The sequence below is a fragment of the Anas platyrhynchos genome, chromosome 1, assembly GCF_047663525.1.
Source record: "Anas platyrhynchos isolate ZD024472 breed Pekin duck chromosome 1, IASCAAS_PekinDuck_T2T, whole genome shotgun sequence".
NCBI classification, from domain to species: Eukaryota; Metazoa; Chordata; class Aves; order Anseriformes; family Anatidae; genus Anas; species Anas platyrhynchos.
This window is the reverse complement of record NC_092587.1, coordinates 43,201,311-43,216,778: the sequence shown is the minus strand read 5'-3', so window position 1 is coordinate 43,216,778 and position 15,468 is coordinate 43,201,311. Positions and strand designations below refer to the sequence as shown.

The following is a 15,468-nucleotide window of genomic DNA, read 5'->3' as shown; positions in this document are numbered from 1 at the left end:
CCATTGCTACTTGGGCTTGCCCAATTGAAGAACATTCACAGTCATAGATAAGGTTGACAAGAGTTATAATGACTTCAACAGCCACAGTTACTGCAGTCACTCCTTTCCTACTGACTATTTCAACCAACTTGCTTCTTGTTCCCATTTACAAGTAGAGAACCTAAGGCAGAAAAAAATAGGGTACATAATTTTTCTATGCTTGGGAAAATTTCAGGTTATAGAGTCACTGAATCATAATTTTTACTGTACTGTAAGTACACTGAAATATAAAATTTAGCTCTGAGTTTAACCCAAAAGACGTCAAATACACCTTTGTGACCAACTCTAGATGAGGAAAACAGGTTCAGTTTTAAAATGTTTGGACTAGTTTGAGTTAGTATTGTATCAAGGACTTTGGTTGATATGACTGTACATAGAACAACTCACACTTTAAAAGTTAATGCTGTTAGGGAGGAGAAAAAAAAGAAGTAAAGGTAGGAAAGATGTTCTGTTAGCTTTTGTTAAATGTATATGATCAAAACAAGAACAGTGCTGATAATAACCAATTAATAGAAGTTCACAATGCAGTTTGTCTATAGTACCTTCAAAGACGTGTAGCAATAATATCATAATACTACCTTTTTCCCTACATAGAACTGAAATGTGCTTGTTCTGTGTCACTTGCTGCCAGCAGAAAAACATAGACATTAAATGGATGTTGCTTCTATGACTTAATGCTCATTGCAGAAAACTGAACTCAGAATTTTTGATCCCCTTCTGAAAGATAGTCATAGAGTCAGGAATACATAATATTTCTCTTCTTATGCAGATGCGTCAGTTTTACTATGCAGCCAAAGCATTTGATGTTCTGGAGAGACTGGACAGTAATCCTGAATACTGGGAAGGCAAGAGAGGTGCTTGTGTTGGTGTCTTTCAAATGATCTTAGCTGGCCGAGAAGCAAAGTGAGTATTCTTTGTTTTATCTGAATTTATTTTATAGTTTTCCTATTTCTAGTTAGCTGTAAACTAGAATCTTAGATTTGAGTCAGTATTCTCATCTAGTTCTTCACTGACCTGTTGGTGAACAGAAACTCTGGCCAGTGGTTCTTTACGCAGTATTCAATTTGAAACATATTTTCTACGTCAACAGTTATAGAATATGTGGTAGAGAATATCTTATCAGTGAATGCTATGAATTGTTGGCAACCAAAATCTATTGGTCGTGCTACTAGGAGGAGCTAAGTTATAAATGCAGTATGTTTGTATCCTGAGGGAAAAGACCTCATTTCATGTTGATGGCCTAAGAATGGAAAACTGTCCCATGACATTTTAAGGTTCATAGAACAGAAATAAGGAAGTGTTTGCTCAGCACTTGAGGAAGGACATGGTTTCTCTAAATAATGAATAGGTGAGAGACCACTAAAATTTGCTTTCTGAAAACTGTCTGTGTCAGTAAAAGATACACATTGATGAAAGCTTAAAGGAAATGATCTCTTACTGATAATTTTGGTTTTGGCTCATTTCGTTGAATGGGAGAATGAGAGAGAGTAGTGAGGTTGTATTTAAGAACTGTTCCCTCGTGAATATTCTGCTGTGATGCCAGATGGCCATTCTCTCCTGACCAAAGTTGCTATTTCGTACATGACTGGAAGGTGTGTATCTTGGCTTCTGTACGTTCCTTGTATTCCCTTCTCTGCTGGAATAATCTCATTAACTACAACACCCTTCAAGTGTCCTTTTTGGCAAGTACTGCAGTAGAAGCAGTAAAATATACATAGCTTGCCTGTTTTACATTATGAATGCAAGTGCTTGCTGTAAAGTAGCTAGCAAACTGCAGGTTCATACTGGTTTATCCTATTGGTATGGTTTGTTTCCATGCTATTTATTTATTTGTAAGGTATAAGGTGCTTTGGCACCATTAAACTAGATGTTGCCTTATTGCAGATTAGCAAGTAGCGTAAGAGAAAAATAATATTTTGTTTAGTTCTGGGGAACTGATTTGCAAGAGTAAGGGTTTACATATAAATGCGTACATAGACACACACACACACACAATGCCAAACAAAGTAGTTACATTTTGCGGGTTTTTACTTTTAATTTCTCTCCCTGTTTCAATGCACACAAGACCTTTCCCCCTCCTAGGATCTAAACTATTGTGCATTTTTACTTAGTTCTGCTCTGCAGATGAATGGACCTCTCTGTCTAGGAACCATGTTTTGCAAAATAGTTTGGATGTGGGTGCTTGTTTATTGTATCAGTCGGTTCTTACACACATTTAAATCTTTGCTTTTCACATTTGTAGAGAGACTCTACGGGAAGTAGTGCATCTTCTGAGAAGCACCGGCAATTCTCAAGTAGAATACATTATTCGCATTATGAAAAAGTGGGCCAGGGAGAATCGAGTCCCTGTCTAAGCCAGTGTCATAAAATGATCCATGTCAACTACCATTTCGTTTGTGGCTGTAAGATGTGGGTCTTGGCTTCTCCTGTGCATTCCGGGTATTTTCTTCTTTGCAGTAATTTAGGACATCAAGCAGGTTAACCCAGCTGAGTAATGATGTAGTTCAGTGAGACTGCAAAGCATTCAGCAAGTACTTCTTTTCATTAAAGTCTGATAGGTATTTTTTCTCTTATACCTATCTCTATTTCCTCATTCTAAGTTTCTCAGTTTTTTTAGTAGTCATTCCAACAGTCCACAAATCAAAGTGTTCTTCAGATGTTCCCCAGATTTCCCTGCACAAGTGACTGGAGTGCTTTGTGGTTTTTGAAAAGTATGTCTCCTGACCTTTGGAGAAGAATAATTTGTCAATTGACTGAGACAAGTCTACTGCAGCAAGTGATGGAATATGGCAAGTAGAAAGCATGTCTGTGACAACCAAAACAGGATATCTGATAACACATAAAGAATTAACATATATTACCTGCCTGGGGTAAAATACAAATCATATTTTGAGCACTGGCCTTTTCTGGATAAATCTCAACAACTAAAAACTTCTCTTTTTTTTTTTTTTTTTTTAATGTCCATAAGGATTGTTTTCTTTCTTACTGTTAATTCTGAAGATGAGAGTTAATCAGTGCCAAATGCCAAGATTCAGAATGGCTTACTTGCTTTCTAGGTTAGTAACAAAGCATCTTTTTCAGAGCACGGAGGTTTGACTGACTGGATTGTTCCATCTTGCTTTGAGATTTGACTCAAAACTCAAAATCAACACTGAAAACGTTTATCCATGTTAATGTAATTCATGTGAGTAATCCATTTAGTTTCACAGTCTTACAGATAAAGGAACTGTTTAGAATCATTTTCTTCAGCTTTTACCACCCTAGTTACAAATATATTTATTATCCTTTTGGAGATAATTACTCTCATGTGCACTAAGGAGAGCAGTTAGGAAACACACAATTCTAAAAGAAGGCAACAGTTGTAACATAGAAATGTATTATATGGTTTGCAGTGAAAAAAATCTTTGTATTTTTTTGTAAAAACAAAATTTGCAATTTGTAAATTTGTAAAATACTTCTGAAGTATTTTTGTATTGGAGGAGGAGTTTGAATACAATATTCTCTGCTGTCTGTGCTTTAATTAAAGCTTTTAATTGAATCTGCAGTTGAATGTTGGTCTGTGTTGCTTCATGCTGAAGGAATTGAAATACTATATTCATTTTGCTGTGGAAAAGGGTAAATCTGTGACTGGTCATGAAATGTTTGTTCAGTAATTATTCAAAGGCAAACCAGTGGCCTTGGTCCTGATTTTACGATGGTTTGAAGCTGATAGTAAGGAGACTGGGTGTATATGTTCCATATACACCTTTCTGCCATACAACATGTCAGAGTTTTTTACTGTTTTAAGCAAAAAATGTGGGCATCATCATTCAGATACTTGGAAGCACGCTGGTAGTTGTGGCTATTTGCATTTACGTAAAACCTAGAAAACTGATAAGCAACAATAATAAAGTCATTCAGCAGGGGTAGTAGCAACAATACACTGATTCAAAAGAGAAAGAGTGAAAGGAGCATTACGTATTTTCACTGAAAGTGGTTATGAAACACATTTATCTTGAAAAAGCCATTTTTCTCTTCCCTACCAGTTTAATTAACTTGGAAACAGATCAGGAATACTGCTGTAAGTCTTAGTACAAAGCTTCAAAAAATCATGTTGGTGGCTTTGTAGCAGATGTTAAATGCTTCTAATTACTCCCTTTATTGAAACTTAACCTGCAGGAGAGCTGCAGAGCAGCTCCAAATCCATTGCACACCATTTTAAATGTTGGATGAATCTTCTGAAGCAAGTGTGATGGCATTACAGCACATGAGCTTGGGGACTAACTTTAAATTCTTTGTCCACGACCAGTGAAGAAGTTTTTGAAAATGTCACCTTTGTTCACTGTAGTCACAAAGTCATATTTAATACACTAAATAATGTGGATTTTAGCACAGTGCATTTTTTTGACTGGTAATATTTGTAATTTAAGGCATAAAGAACTGCGGACTGCAGGATTTTGTCTTGTGCAGTGATGAAATAAAAGATATGTTATATATTGTCCTACTATTTAGAGTCTTGGTAATACAACAGATAGGTAAGTACTATTAAAATGCAGAAGAAAAGTCCTGAAATATTGGTGTTTATTTTACCTTTGAATTGTGTTCAAATAACGTCTTTCACTATTTAATCTGAAATAATATTTAAATAATAAAAGTGTGATAGAAGTTGCCTTAGCTGATGCAGAAAGGGAATAAAAAATGTCTAAAGCAGTTTGTCAGGTGGTTAGCAGAGCTTTATCCCTGGCATTTTCCATATTTCCCCATACTGTAGGAATGTAAGGAGTTGCAGTAATCTAAATAGGGAGGAAGATGTGGAGAAAAAGTGTAACAACAAAAGGGACTTACATAGAACAAGCACACAGTGAAGAATGCATGTGCAGAGTCAGGGAAACTGCTAAATTTATTGGGTCACTAATAAGTGAATATAAAATTAAAAACAGCAGTATTTCAGGTAATGCAATGAAAGAAAGACTAAGGCAAAAAAAAATTGCTGCATCACTAGAATTACAAGGAAGAGTATGGAAAACACAGCTATTTCTTTATACTCTGAATAAGTATCTAAATCTGGAAAATAGTACACACAGTGCACAGAAGGTACTGTGTTAGCAGTCATATTTAAACAGTGGCAGCTAGAGAAACCGAAACCAAAACACTGTGTAACTGCTTTTAGTTGGGTGCTGACCCATTCCTGGTAAATACGGATGATGACCTTAAGTTTGGTAATACCTCAACAACGTTTGTGCCAGTAATATCCAAGTGAATTATACTACAGGGTAGACATTTATCCTTTCTACTGCTGCAAGCGAGTTCCAGGATAAAATACACTTTGGCCAGCATCTGAACTGATATAATATAGCATCAACCCTCTTGGATTAATTCTGGAATCTAGCATATAATTCCTAAATGCAGCAGCAGCTGGATCCAAGTAATGTACTAATCTGGAGGTGGCAAGATCATTGTGAAACAAAGGTAATCTCATATTCCAACTTTGACCATGTACTCTAGCAGGCATTTAGGTCTATGTGGTGCCTTCAAGTTGAAGATCTCTCATTGATTTTCATAAAAGAGTTGTCTAAATTTGAATAAGGAGCTTGGCCATTAGATAAAAAGATGGAAAACAAACAGTTAAGTGTATAGTTGTTGTTACATGTAGTTTCACTAGATGGGAATTACACATACAATGAAGAAAACACCTGTATTTTTGCTTTTTGGCTTACTCTTTAAAAAAATATTTCCTCTATTATCTCCAGAAATAATTTCCAGTCACCCTTTTTTCACTTTCATCTCCAGACTTCCTTCCCCACATTTCATTTATTCATATGATTCCTGATTAAGTAGATAATGCATGGAAGCATCACTGGTAACCATTAAAATCAAGCCTTCAGTGGACTACTAGATAATCTGTTCTGACCCTAGGTATTGCAAGGTGGTAGATTTCATCTGCTAATCTTTGTATTGAATCCAATATTTTGATTTTCCATAAAAATATTTGCCAGAAATGCTTAAAAGGTGGGTAATGAAAGATCCATTTGTTCAAATTCATAAATCACCTTTGTTCTTTTAAAAATGCACCTTAATTCTAGACTCATTTTGTTTGGCCTCATTTTCTATTATTTTCTTCTAGTGTTCATGTCTGCTATGTTAAATAGTCGTTAAAGACTGGCATTCTTGTTTTTTTTTTTTTTCTTTTTCCCTCTTGAGGTATAAAATGCAACCCCATCAACTCTGTATTAAAAAGAACATCTCTTGTAAGGATGTTTTCCAGCTTGGAAAACTGGCAATCAGTTTGTCAACAGATTTTTTATTATTTTTTTTAATGTGGCTGTGTAGCACTGAGGGTAATTTATCACTGTATGTGACACTGGAATATGTTCCTCCATACTGCTGCTCACTATTCTCCTACGAGTGTACTCAAAGACTGTATTCACATTTTTTGCCATATTATCACAGAGGGAGCTCACATTAAATTGCTTCTCAACTGTGACATGACATCTAGGGTTTTTCCAGAACTATTATTTTCCAGGATACATTCTACCTTTCTGAAGAATCACCCTACCTTTAGCTCTAAGAAGAATGTATTTTGTTTGAATGCTATCAGTTTTCCACCTTAAGCACATCACTGTGTGCAACTATTTTAGCCTCATTCATTACTAATCTGTTTCTCTGCAACCTTCTATTAGTGCTGTTTTGCATTTATATCTGAATGATCATGGGATATGCTGAATCATCAATTCTTCCAGGACTCTACGAAGGTAAACCCCCAAAATGTTCTGTTAATGACTGACAGCTACTTTTCACCATTTGTCATTCTCCACTCATTAATGTGTGCCTTACTAATGCTGTTACGCTACTCTTTTAAAGCAGTAATACATTAGAACTGTACGTATTGCATTTGTATAACTGCTGCACAGCTAAAGTTGTAGAGGATCCATGTCATCAGAGTCAAGTATATTCCCATTCATTCTTTATTACATCAATTTTACAGTATCCCAGACAGATTATTGGAGATGGAGTCCCATTGTTTAAAGCTGCTTGCAAAATTTTAAAGATATTACTACTTTCCTTTGTCCTCAGATCACATTTAGAAGCCAACCACCAAAAGCTTACTTTTGAGTTTGTAGGTTTTGAACTTTTGTTTCATTTGCAAAAGATAAAGTAGGTACTTGACATCTCTGGGCAATGGTCAGATCCCAAATTCCTTATAGAACTTGCTTAATTGATAAATTACACTAGCATCTATTTATAGATTTAAAAATAAAAGTCTATGTTTAGTAAAAGCTTTGAGTTTTAAGAAAACTGAGTTTATTCTTCAAATTAAAAGAGAACTTCTGTTTCAATTCATACTTAGACTCTATTGTGCCTAATTGCCCCACATCATGTTATCTTTAAGGTAATTAAAAATAACAGATGTGGTAAAGTTAGTATGGCCTTTAAAATGTTTTTACAACTAGATCCTCAGGAACCTGCAACTTAATGTATTTCTTGTCAAAGTAGCTTATGGGATAGATTGTAGCGCTTCTCAGATATAGCTAAATCAAACTGTGGGATATGCTGTCATCTCTGAATTGCACTTTTATGGAGTCCTCAAACTGCACTTTAAGCTGGCCCTTAACTAGGGAAGAATGATGAGCCTCAGACTTCACCATCTGTTCCTTGATCACGGTAATCAACTTTCAAGTGGTCAGTTCTGTGAAAAACGACACACAACACTGCAGAATTATATAGAATACAATATCATTTTAATAATACAATAACGTAGAGATGGCTTGTAGATGGATGTAGAAAAGATCCAGGCTTCAGTTCTAACAGTTGCATTCCACATTGCAATACTACAGCTTTAATTTTATTTGCTGATTCTGTACTTCTTAAGAATGATGGGGTCATTATGCGTGTCTGCTCCAAAGCTAGTGGTAATCTTTGCCTTGCCTCTCATCAGCGGGTGTGCATACAGGTCGAGGCCATTATATGGGTAGCCATCATGTGATAAAAACTGATCATCTAACTTCGCAGAGCTGTTCAATTAAATAATATTACATGAAGTAAATGTCCCTCTATAACAGCAATCTACCTTTCTATCTAAGAAAACTTTAGAATAATCAAATTGGCAAATCTGATAAACAAGGTCTTAAACTGTCTGGTATATTCGCACTACTGATGGTTATCATAGTAATTGTATTCTACAAGTTCAATCTTACTTTTGTCCGACTTATTCATGAAGTCACAAGTGCTTTAGTTGTCACTGAACAAACTGAGATGGGAATTAGTTGTATAAAAAACAATTGGTTTTCCCCACCACTTAAAAGCAGAAGAGCTATTTTCTGGTCAGAGCAAAGTAGTTTCTGAGGTCAGTTTTACAAGACTTCCCACTCCATTTAGCTAGCTATTCTCAGACAGGTCCTGTTGTAGTGTCTGTTTTTCATTTCTGCATGTTTTCTCTTCCCTGTCAAGTGTTTTCTCTTCCAATCTACCCACTAACATGTGACTGGCCTTCCAGTGCTGTCATAAAGTTTTCCACCTATCTCTTCCTCCCCTCATCCCACCTCTTACTTGCCTTGCCCTACTTCACAGAAACATTCTAGTTAACATTTGCTCAAATTTATGAAATATGCTAAATCCTATGGAGGACTACAAACGAGTACGACGCTTACGAAATAAGTAACTTTAAAATCTCTTAAAACCATGAGGAAGTCTTCAGATAAGTACTCAATATAAGCTAAATCCGACTGTATAATTACTTATCAGTGTAAGGGGGAATTCTGTCAAGGCCGGGAAAATGGCATTTGAAATACAGCCATCATGCAGAAAATGTAGATTGTTCTCACAAGCATTTCTGGTATGTAGCAGCCGCTCTTAAAATTCTCACTGCTATTGCTGCTATACTTTAATATTCTGAAAAGTCTTTAAATTTCATACATCTTCTCAAAATACAACATGAGGTGGTAAGAAAACAGAGTTTAATAAAATGCCATTTGTCTGTTTAAATTATTCATGTATGGAAAATCACTTTTCACGAGTAATTTTTCAGATGCTATTTTTAATACTGTGGCAACTCAAAAGCAGCTTTGTGTTGAATCTGCAGGCTTGGTATGTAGTTAATTCTTGGTGATGAATATGTGCTTTGCTTTTTGAAAGCAATTTGGCTTGGAAATAAACTCATGGAAGTATGAAAATGCTGAACTGTGCATGCAAAGTGTACCTTGACTATTCTGATCATAAGCTTATATGAATGTTAAAAATGTTGTAATTTGTTTATGCAATCACCCTCAGCTGTCTGTGATAACGTGTACTTATTTAGATATAGTACTTTATGTAAGGCAAAGCAGTTTCCAAAGTGCTGAGAGGCACTGAAAGAGGTGGTTAGGAAATTGGAGTTTTTGTAAAACCAGTCTGAAAGCCAAAAGAGAAACTAGAGAAGAAGAGGAAAAAAAAAAAAAAAGTCTTCCAAGGTCACAGCCAAATACTACTTTGTATGTCAAACATTTCCTAGAAGGTTGTTTTGCAATCATGTAATATATATAATTCTCCTTTTTGGGAGGGTGAACATGCTTGAAAGTTGTTTCCTGAACAGTGACTATACTTTTAAAAAATACACATTATAGTATTTAATACATGAAAGCATTTTCTGATAATTACTAAAATCTTTATATTTTACTAAACCCAGAAAATACCACCATGTGCGTGACCAAGGCCAGTCAGGCCTGCAGTGTGACTGGGTCCATTTTCATGGGCACCGTGCAGCAGTATTTGTCTTGTACTAGGTCAGCACTTAAAAGAGAAACCTCAACAAGAGTGTCTATGGCACATTAGCTTTTGTATCGCTGAGAATTCCTTCCAGACCCTTTTACCCCATTAAATTACTAGTGCTTTTAGTGTAGAATTGCCATTCAAGCAGAGAATTCTATACAAAGCCAATCTTTCTTATTCACGTTACAGGTAGGTGGGGTAGCTACTTAAAATTGTGACTCATAGATACTTGTGTGCTTTTAATTACTATTGGAAGAATAAAACCAGCAGACAGCGCTGTGAAGATAAGACAATAACCTGACTCCAGAGTTTCAGCCAGGCTGGTAATCTTCGGCTGCCTCCAGGGGTGCTGGCCTGATGGAACAGGCTTTTCACTCAGATAAGTATCCCATTCAGCAAGCATCTTTAAAGAAACAGGGCAAATGAGAAAAAAACATGAGACACATGACTCTTTCCTGAGCACATAATCCCTTTCAATCTCTGTAAATATGTAGGTGTTTTTACACTGTAAAAGGAGCAGGTATGAATCATAAAAGAGCTACCATTAAGGAAACCTTTCTAAAGGCAGCTGATTTTAAATTTTAAACTCAGCTTAAGCACAGTCCAGGTGACATTGTCACAATCAACATGTTACAGGCAGATGATCCTTAGTTCATTGAGTTCTGCTCTCTTTCTATATATTTATAATAAAAAAAAAATACTTTTGTGTGTGTGTGTGTGTGTTACTGGGCACTCCTCCACAAAATCCCGTGTTTATTTCTGATGTATTTCATCTTGCTACTCAAAGAAAATTCCAGGATTTTAGGTAAAAGGTTATTTTATCTTTTGTAGGTTGTTTGTTTAAATCTTTTTGTTACTACTTAGAAGGTTTTTTTGTTGTTGTTTTAGGTGGTTTTTTTTTTTTTTTTTTTTTTTTTTTTTGCCTCTTTCCTTCCTCTTCCTTAGCAAAAGGTGTATCTGCAAGGAGGAATTTCCTGGTGATTCTAGATCTCATATTAATCTTCGCTGCTTGGCAGAGTATCTCAGATGCTGATATTCCCTAATTAATTTCAGTTAAGACACAGAGGCCACACACTTCACCTAGGTTCATTACTACTGGAGAAGTTTGCAGCTTGTTTGTCAGCCTCAGCTGACACCCTTAACATTAGGAGAGCTTAAAGATGAAAGTTACATACTTGTTCTAGCAAGGAATCTTAACAACAGAAGCAGAAACAATTATTAACAATTAAGTAAAAAATAAAATGTAACAAGAAAAGTGTTCTTATCTTGCTAGTTAGAATTGACTGGTGCTGTTACCTGAGGGAAAAAATTACCAGCATTCTGCTTGGTAAATGCGCATACTTAAGAGCTGATGTTTAATATTAGGTAGAAGACTTAAATCTCACCTCCTCTTCAGGATCAAAAGCTCTTCCCAGGTTTGCTTTTCCTTGACCGTGATGCAGTACTTCTTTCCATTTTCTCTCACCATTTTTCTTCCTAACCTGGCTCATGCTGCAATTCCATGGCAATGCAGCTTCTGAAGCTTTGAATTTTCTCAGAGGTTCCTCTAAGTTATGATCTTCTGGTTTTTATTAGCTTAGATTAAAGGATATTACAGTATTCTGTAGATCATAAAAATCACTAATCACGCAGCAGTAATGTCAGTTCGAAATTCTCTTTGAGAAATTACACGTGAACAGTAAAGACAGTAGATTTAGGTAACACTCACCCTTTGGCTGGCTGGGGAACTCACACCGCTATGATACTCGCAGTCCTGTAAATCCCTTTGCTTTTGTAATGTGAAGACTTGCCCTGCTGAGATAAAAGCCGACATTCTGTTTTTGTCAGCTACCTACTAGATACCCAGCGCTGCCTTTTTTGCTGTCCAGGCACACAACAGTTCTAGAAGACCATTCTTGATTTCAGGAAGTGAAGCACCTAAATCCACTTCTAAAGGCAAAAACTGTTTTCAGCATGAGGCCTCTAGTTCCAAATTGCTGCTACTTGAAAAATAAAAGTTCCTGTTGTCATTGAAAATTTGAACTTTTTTTCACTTTTTGAACTTTTGTTCAAAGCTGTTCTTAATATTCTTGAAACATCTCCAGTGTCTCATAGCCTCAAACTTTAACTCCCCAAAAAGTACGGTTTGACCAGTTCACAGGGTACAATATACCAATATGCATGGGATAAAGTTGACCATCACTGTTCCTCTGCCTTGAAATAGTGATAAATAAGAACTATAACTGCCCTTCTAAAGTATATCCTAATCACCTGAAGCCAATACACTTTTTCTAGTCCTCAACATCTGATATTTCTCTACCTGCCTACAATCCTTCTAAAGCAGAGTCTACATAACTAAATAGAGAACTTTGGACCTTTTAAGGATGTGGTAGCTGGTGACAACTCTAAAAACATGTGCCGGATTCCAGCCTGGCAAGATTAAGTGGTACTTAATCCTACTTAGATAGGATAGAGAAAGTTTGAGGTATGTTCTGCAGGAAATTGTATTGATAATTAGAAGAAGAGGAGAGGGAAGTGTCCTCTGAGAAAATTATTTTTTCCAGATTGTTTGTATGGCGTTAATGCTTGGTTTAGAGAAATAGAAGGGTTTTATTATTCCTTGAGCTGTGTTGTGTTCATTCTTCTGCATTTATTCAAAGTCTCTTGATCAATCTTGATTTCAGAATGGTCATGGCACTTGTTTTCTGGATCTGGCAGAAGACAACACAGGAAAAATGTAGGAAGGGAAGACAAGTCCAAACAAAACCAAAACTGTATGTGAATTCAGAGAGCCTCATTACAAAAAAATAAACAAGCAAGAAAAAAGAAAAAAAGAAAAAAAAAAACAGTAATGCCTCCCACATTGCTGGTGCAGCAGATTCTTGTGATGCAAAAGCAGCTCTAGCAAAGGCTACACAAACATCATCCTACCTGCAGCTGGAGCAACTCCTGACACAGCAATGAACGTTGCAGCTGCTGTTGTGGCAGTTTTAGGGGAAGGACCGTGACAATCAACAAGATGCCTGGTTGGGACGTAAGAAACCAAGATATCAGGAAGATGTGGTGAGGAAACAACCCGTGGAAAATGAGGATATTCTCAGAAAAACAAAGCCCCAGATGGATAAGGGTGGATAAGGTCCTTTGGAGACTTTTGAGTGGCTTGCACAGGCATGAGTTGGCTTTCTATACAGCTCCTACCTCACTGGAGGTTCCAGTATAAAACACTTTTTTTTTTCTTCCCTACATTTTATGCACATTATAGAGCATACAAACAATACGTAGTCTGAGGCACGGCTAAACCCCAAAGAACAAAGCAAGTAGCAGAACAGGAAAACAATGATTAGAACAAAAACAAATCTTCTTGAAACTGTTTGGTATAGCACAAGCTGGTGTATTCAAAATGAAATTCATAAAGAACTTAGGCTCTAGTGGATTTGCTTTGTTTTTTGGGAGTCTTTCTAGCTGCTTACAGCATCTTTTACAAAATGTAACGATAACTTATTCCAGTGCTTGCTATGCTTGGATCTGCAGCTGTTTCTTTCTGGTTTAGTTCAAGACACCAAGATACAGAGCCCCTGACAGTTAGCAACTGTCTTTGCTAGCTTCACTTTAAATTCAGAGACTTAGAACTGTTATTTGTCTAGCTGTATAAAAAAATGTTGAGCTTCATAAGAAATGTGTGCTCCAAGTTGATCAGAGGTCAGACAAAATAGATTTCTGATGATTTATTTGTCTAATTAAACTCCTAGAAGAGAGGAAGAAGAAGAGAGAATAAAAATGAAAGAGTAAATATCTACAAAAACTTTAGATGTGAAAGGATGCTACTCCTATCAAAGTCTGCAATGTCTTAACTTAGAACAAATGGCTGTCTGCTGTTTCCAAGAACTACTACTATTTTTCTCTGTAACTCTATCAAAGGTCTAATCAGTTATTGCTGTCTCTTTTTTTTCTTATTTAAAAAGCATGTTGCAAATCTGACCAGGATGTGGTTCCAAGTGTATCTACACAACAATCAACAGAATTTAAAGTACTGACTCTAGATGCAAGCCTCATTTTCTTGTGCTGTACCTATCTTAAATTTGTTATTTCTAAATACGTCTTATGAGACTGAAAGATAGAGTTGATTTTTAGGTTGAATACTTACAATGCACAGCTTATCTTCACCCTTTTCCAAGGATATGTGCACATATTACCTACAAACACAAATTGTTGTATTCCTGTTACTATTTACTGTGCTTATTTCAGTCTCCAGTCTCCCATCTGGTAATTGAAAACAAGCATTCAGCAAAGCCACAGAAGAGCCCATGATTTCTACCTAAGACTTCTGCTTTCTGAACACTAAATTGCTCTTTTGACAAGGAAAGGCCCCCTTCTGTCATCGCAAAGCTTAATGACACAGGCTGTGTAGAAGCTTTGATGAGGACTAGAATCTGCCTGGCAGGATCTGCAGGTCTGTAGCTTAGTGATGTTCAGTTGAGTCCAGAAACACATTGCTTATTACGTGTCTCCTCCAATAGCTGCATGAAATTTTCAACAGGAGAACAGGTGGGATTTACAAATAATCTTACAAAGTTGAAAGTCAAAATATATTTGAGGAATATCTCTGCCAAGCTTGCTAGTTGCACTGGAACCTGCAAGGTTTTAAGATGAAACAAGTTCCTTTGACTACAAAGCTCAACAAAGGCTTTCAAAAGGACTTCAAAAGGACAGCCTGTTCCTCAGATCAGGTCAGGCACTCCACTGACTTCCTGTTGCAAGTAAGATTCTGGAATGTCCTCCGCTGTAGTGAACCAAACATTTTGGTAACACCATTCCAGTGTCATGAATCTTCTCTGGCGTCTAGATGAAAGTAAGTCAAGTCAAAAAACTTCATATGCAGTAAGAAGAAACCATTGCATGCTGTGATAAAGAGTGAAAAGCGGGGTAATGTTCTATACGGAATGGTCTGTTGTAATTATTCAAATACAGATATGTAAATCACACTTGTCTTGCATCACATGAGTACATTTTGAAAAAGAGAACAAAACTTGTCCTTCCCAGAGGAAAGAGGAAAAGAAATGTAACATTTTTCTGTCTGCTCCCAAACAGTTGGAGAATACAGTGCATATGAGGGTGTTTATAACTTCCTGAAACTCAGCAGTTTTGGTGGCATACCTCCGTCTGGAGATACCAGCACCCAGTCTGTCAAAGTAGGTGGTGACAGACTGAAACACTTGTGCACTTGCAGGCAGCTCTTGCTCGCGGAGGAGGGAGCCTGGCTGCTGCTCTTACCCTGCCTAACTTGTGTCTTGAGGACACCTCATTCTCAACACCCCAGAACTGCTTCCCGTGACCAGAACTGGCACCCTACGCATCCGAGGTGGCCACGGAGCTCCATGTCCTCGCAGGACCACCTCGCTGCCACCTCAGGCCCCGCCGTCCTGCAGAACAGGCTGCCTCAGCCCAGGGAGCAGCATGGACAAAGCCGGTCCCCTCAGGCGGCCGCACAGATGCTTCCACAGCCCAGATGCCTCCACACCGCCACCTCACACCCTGGCACCGACTGTTCCCCCCCTTCCCTCCCCAGAATTAAAGAGTCTCGATCGTTTTTCATATTTGGAGGTTTTTATTTTTTATTTTGGTGACAGACGCGCATTCGCCGGACACCTCTGCAGGGTAGAGGTGCCGGCGCGGCCCCCCCCCACACACACACACTTCGGGGGTCCCTGAAGGCGGGCCCGGCCGTTG

At 37.3% G+C, this 15,468-nt stretch overlaps 1 protein-coding gene and 1 long non-coding RNA gene across 3 annotated transcripts in view; one reads left to right on the top strand and one right to left on the bottom strand.

Annotated features, from left to right (window-relative positions):
* IFT56 (intraflagellar transport 56) overlaps window positions 1-15,307 on the top strand; it is a 60,227-nt gene extending 44,920 nt beyond the window's left edge. Inside the window, exons 17-18 of one of the 2 annotated variants that reach the window (XM_038168341.2) lie at window positions 809-942; window positions 12,426-15,307. In XM_038168341.2, coding sequence (XP_038024269.2) covers window positions 809-942; window positions 12,426-12,552 — 261 coding nt within the window. In that variant the 3' untranslated portion in view covers window positions 12,553-15,307. Of the gene's footprint in view, window positions 1-808; window positions 943-2,281; window positions 3,584-12,425 lie in introns of those variants that run through there. The other variant, XM_038168390.2, reaches the window with a different exon arrangement.
* Window positions 9,052-11,944, bottom strand: LOC119713984 (uncharacterized). Its single transcript, XR_005261153.2, has 3 exons — window positions 11,471-11,944; window positions 11,148-11,363; window positions 9,052-10,165 (listed from the first exon to the last, which is right to left on the bottom strand). It is a non-coding gene; the product is annotated as an uncharacterized lncRNA (long non-coding RNA).
* Window positions 15,308-15,468: the final 161 nt, after the last annotated feature.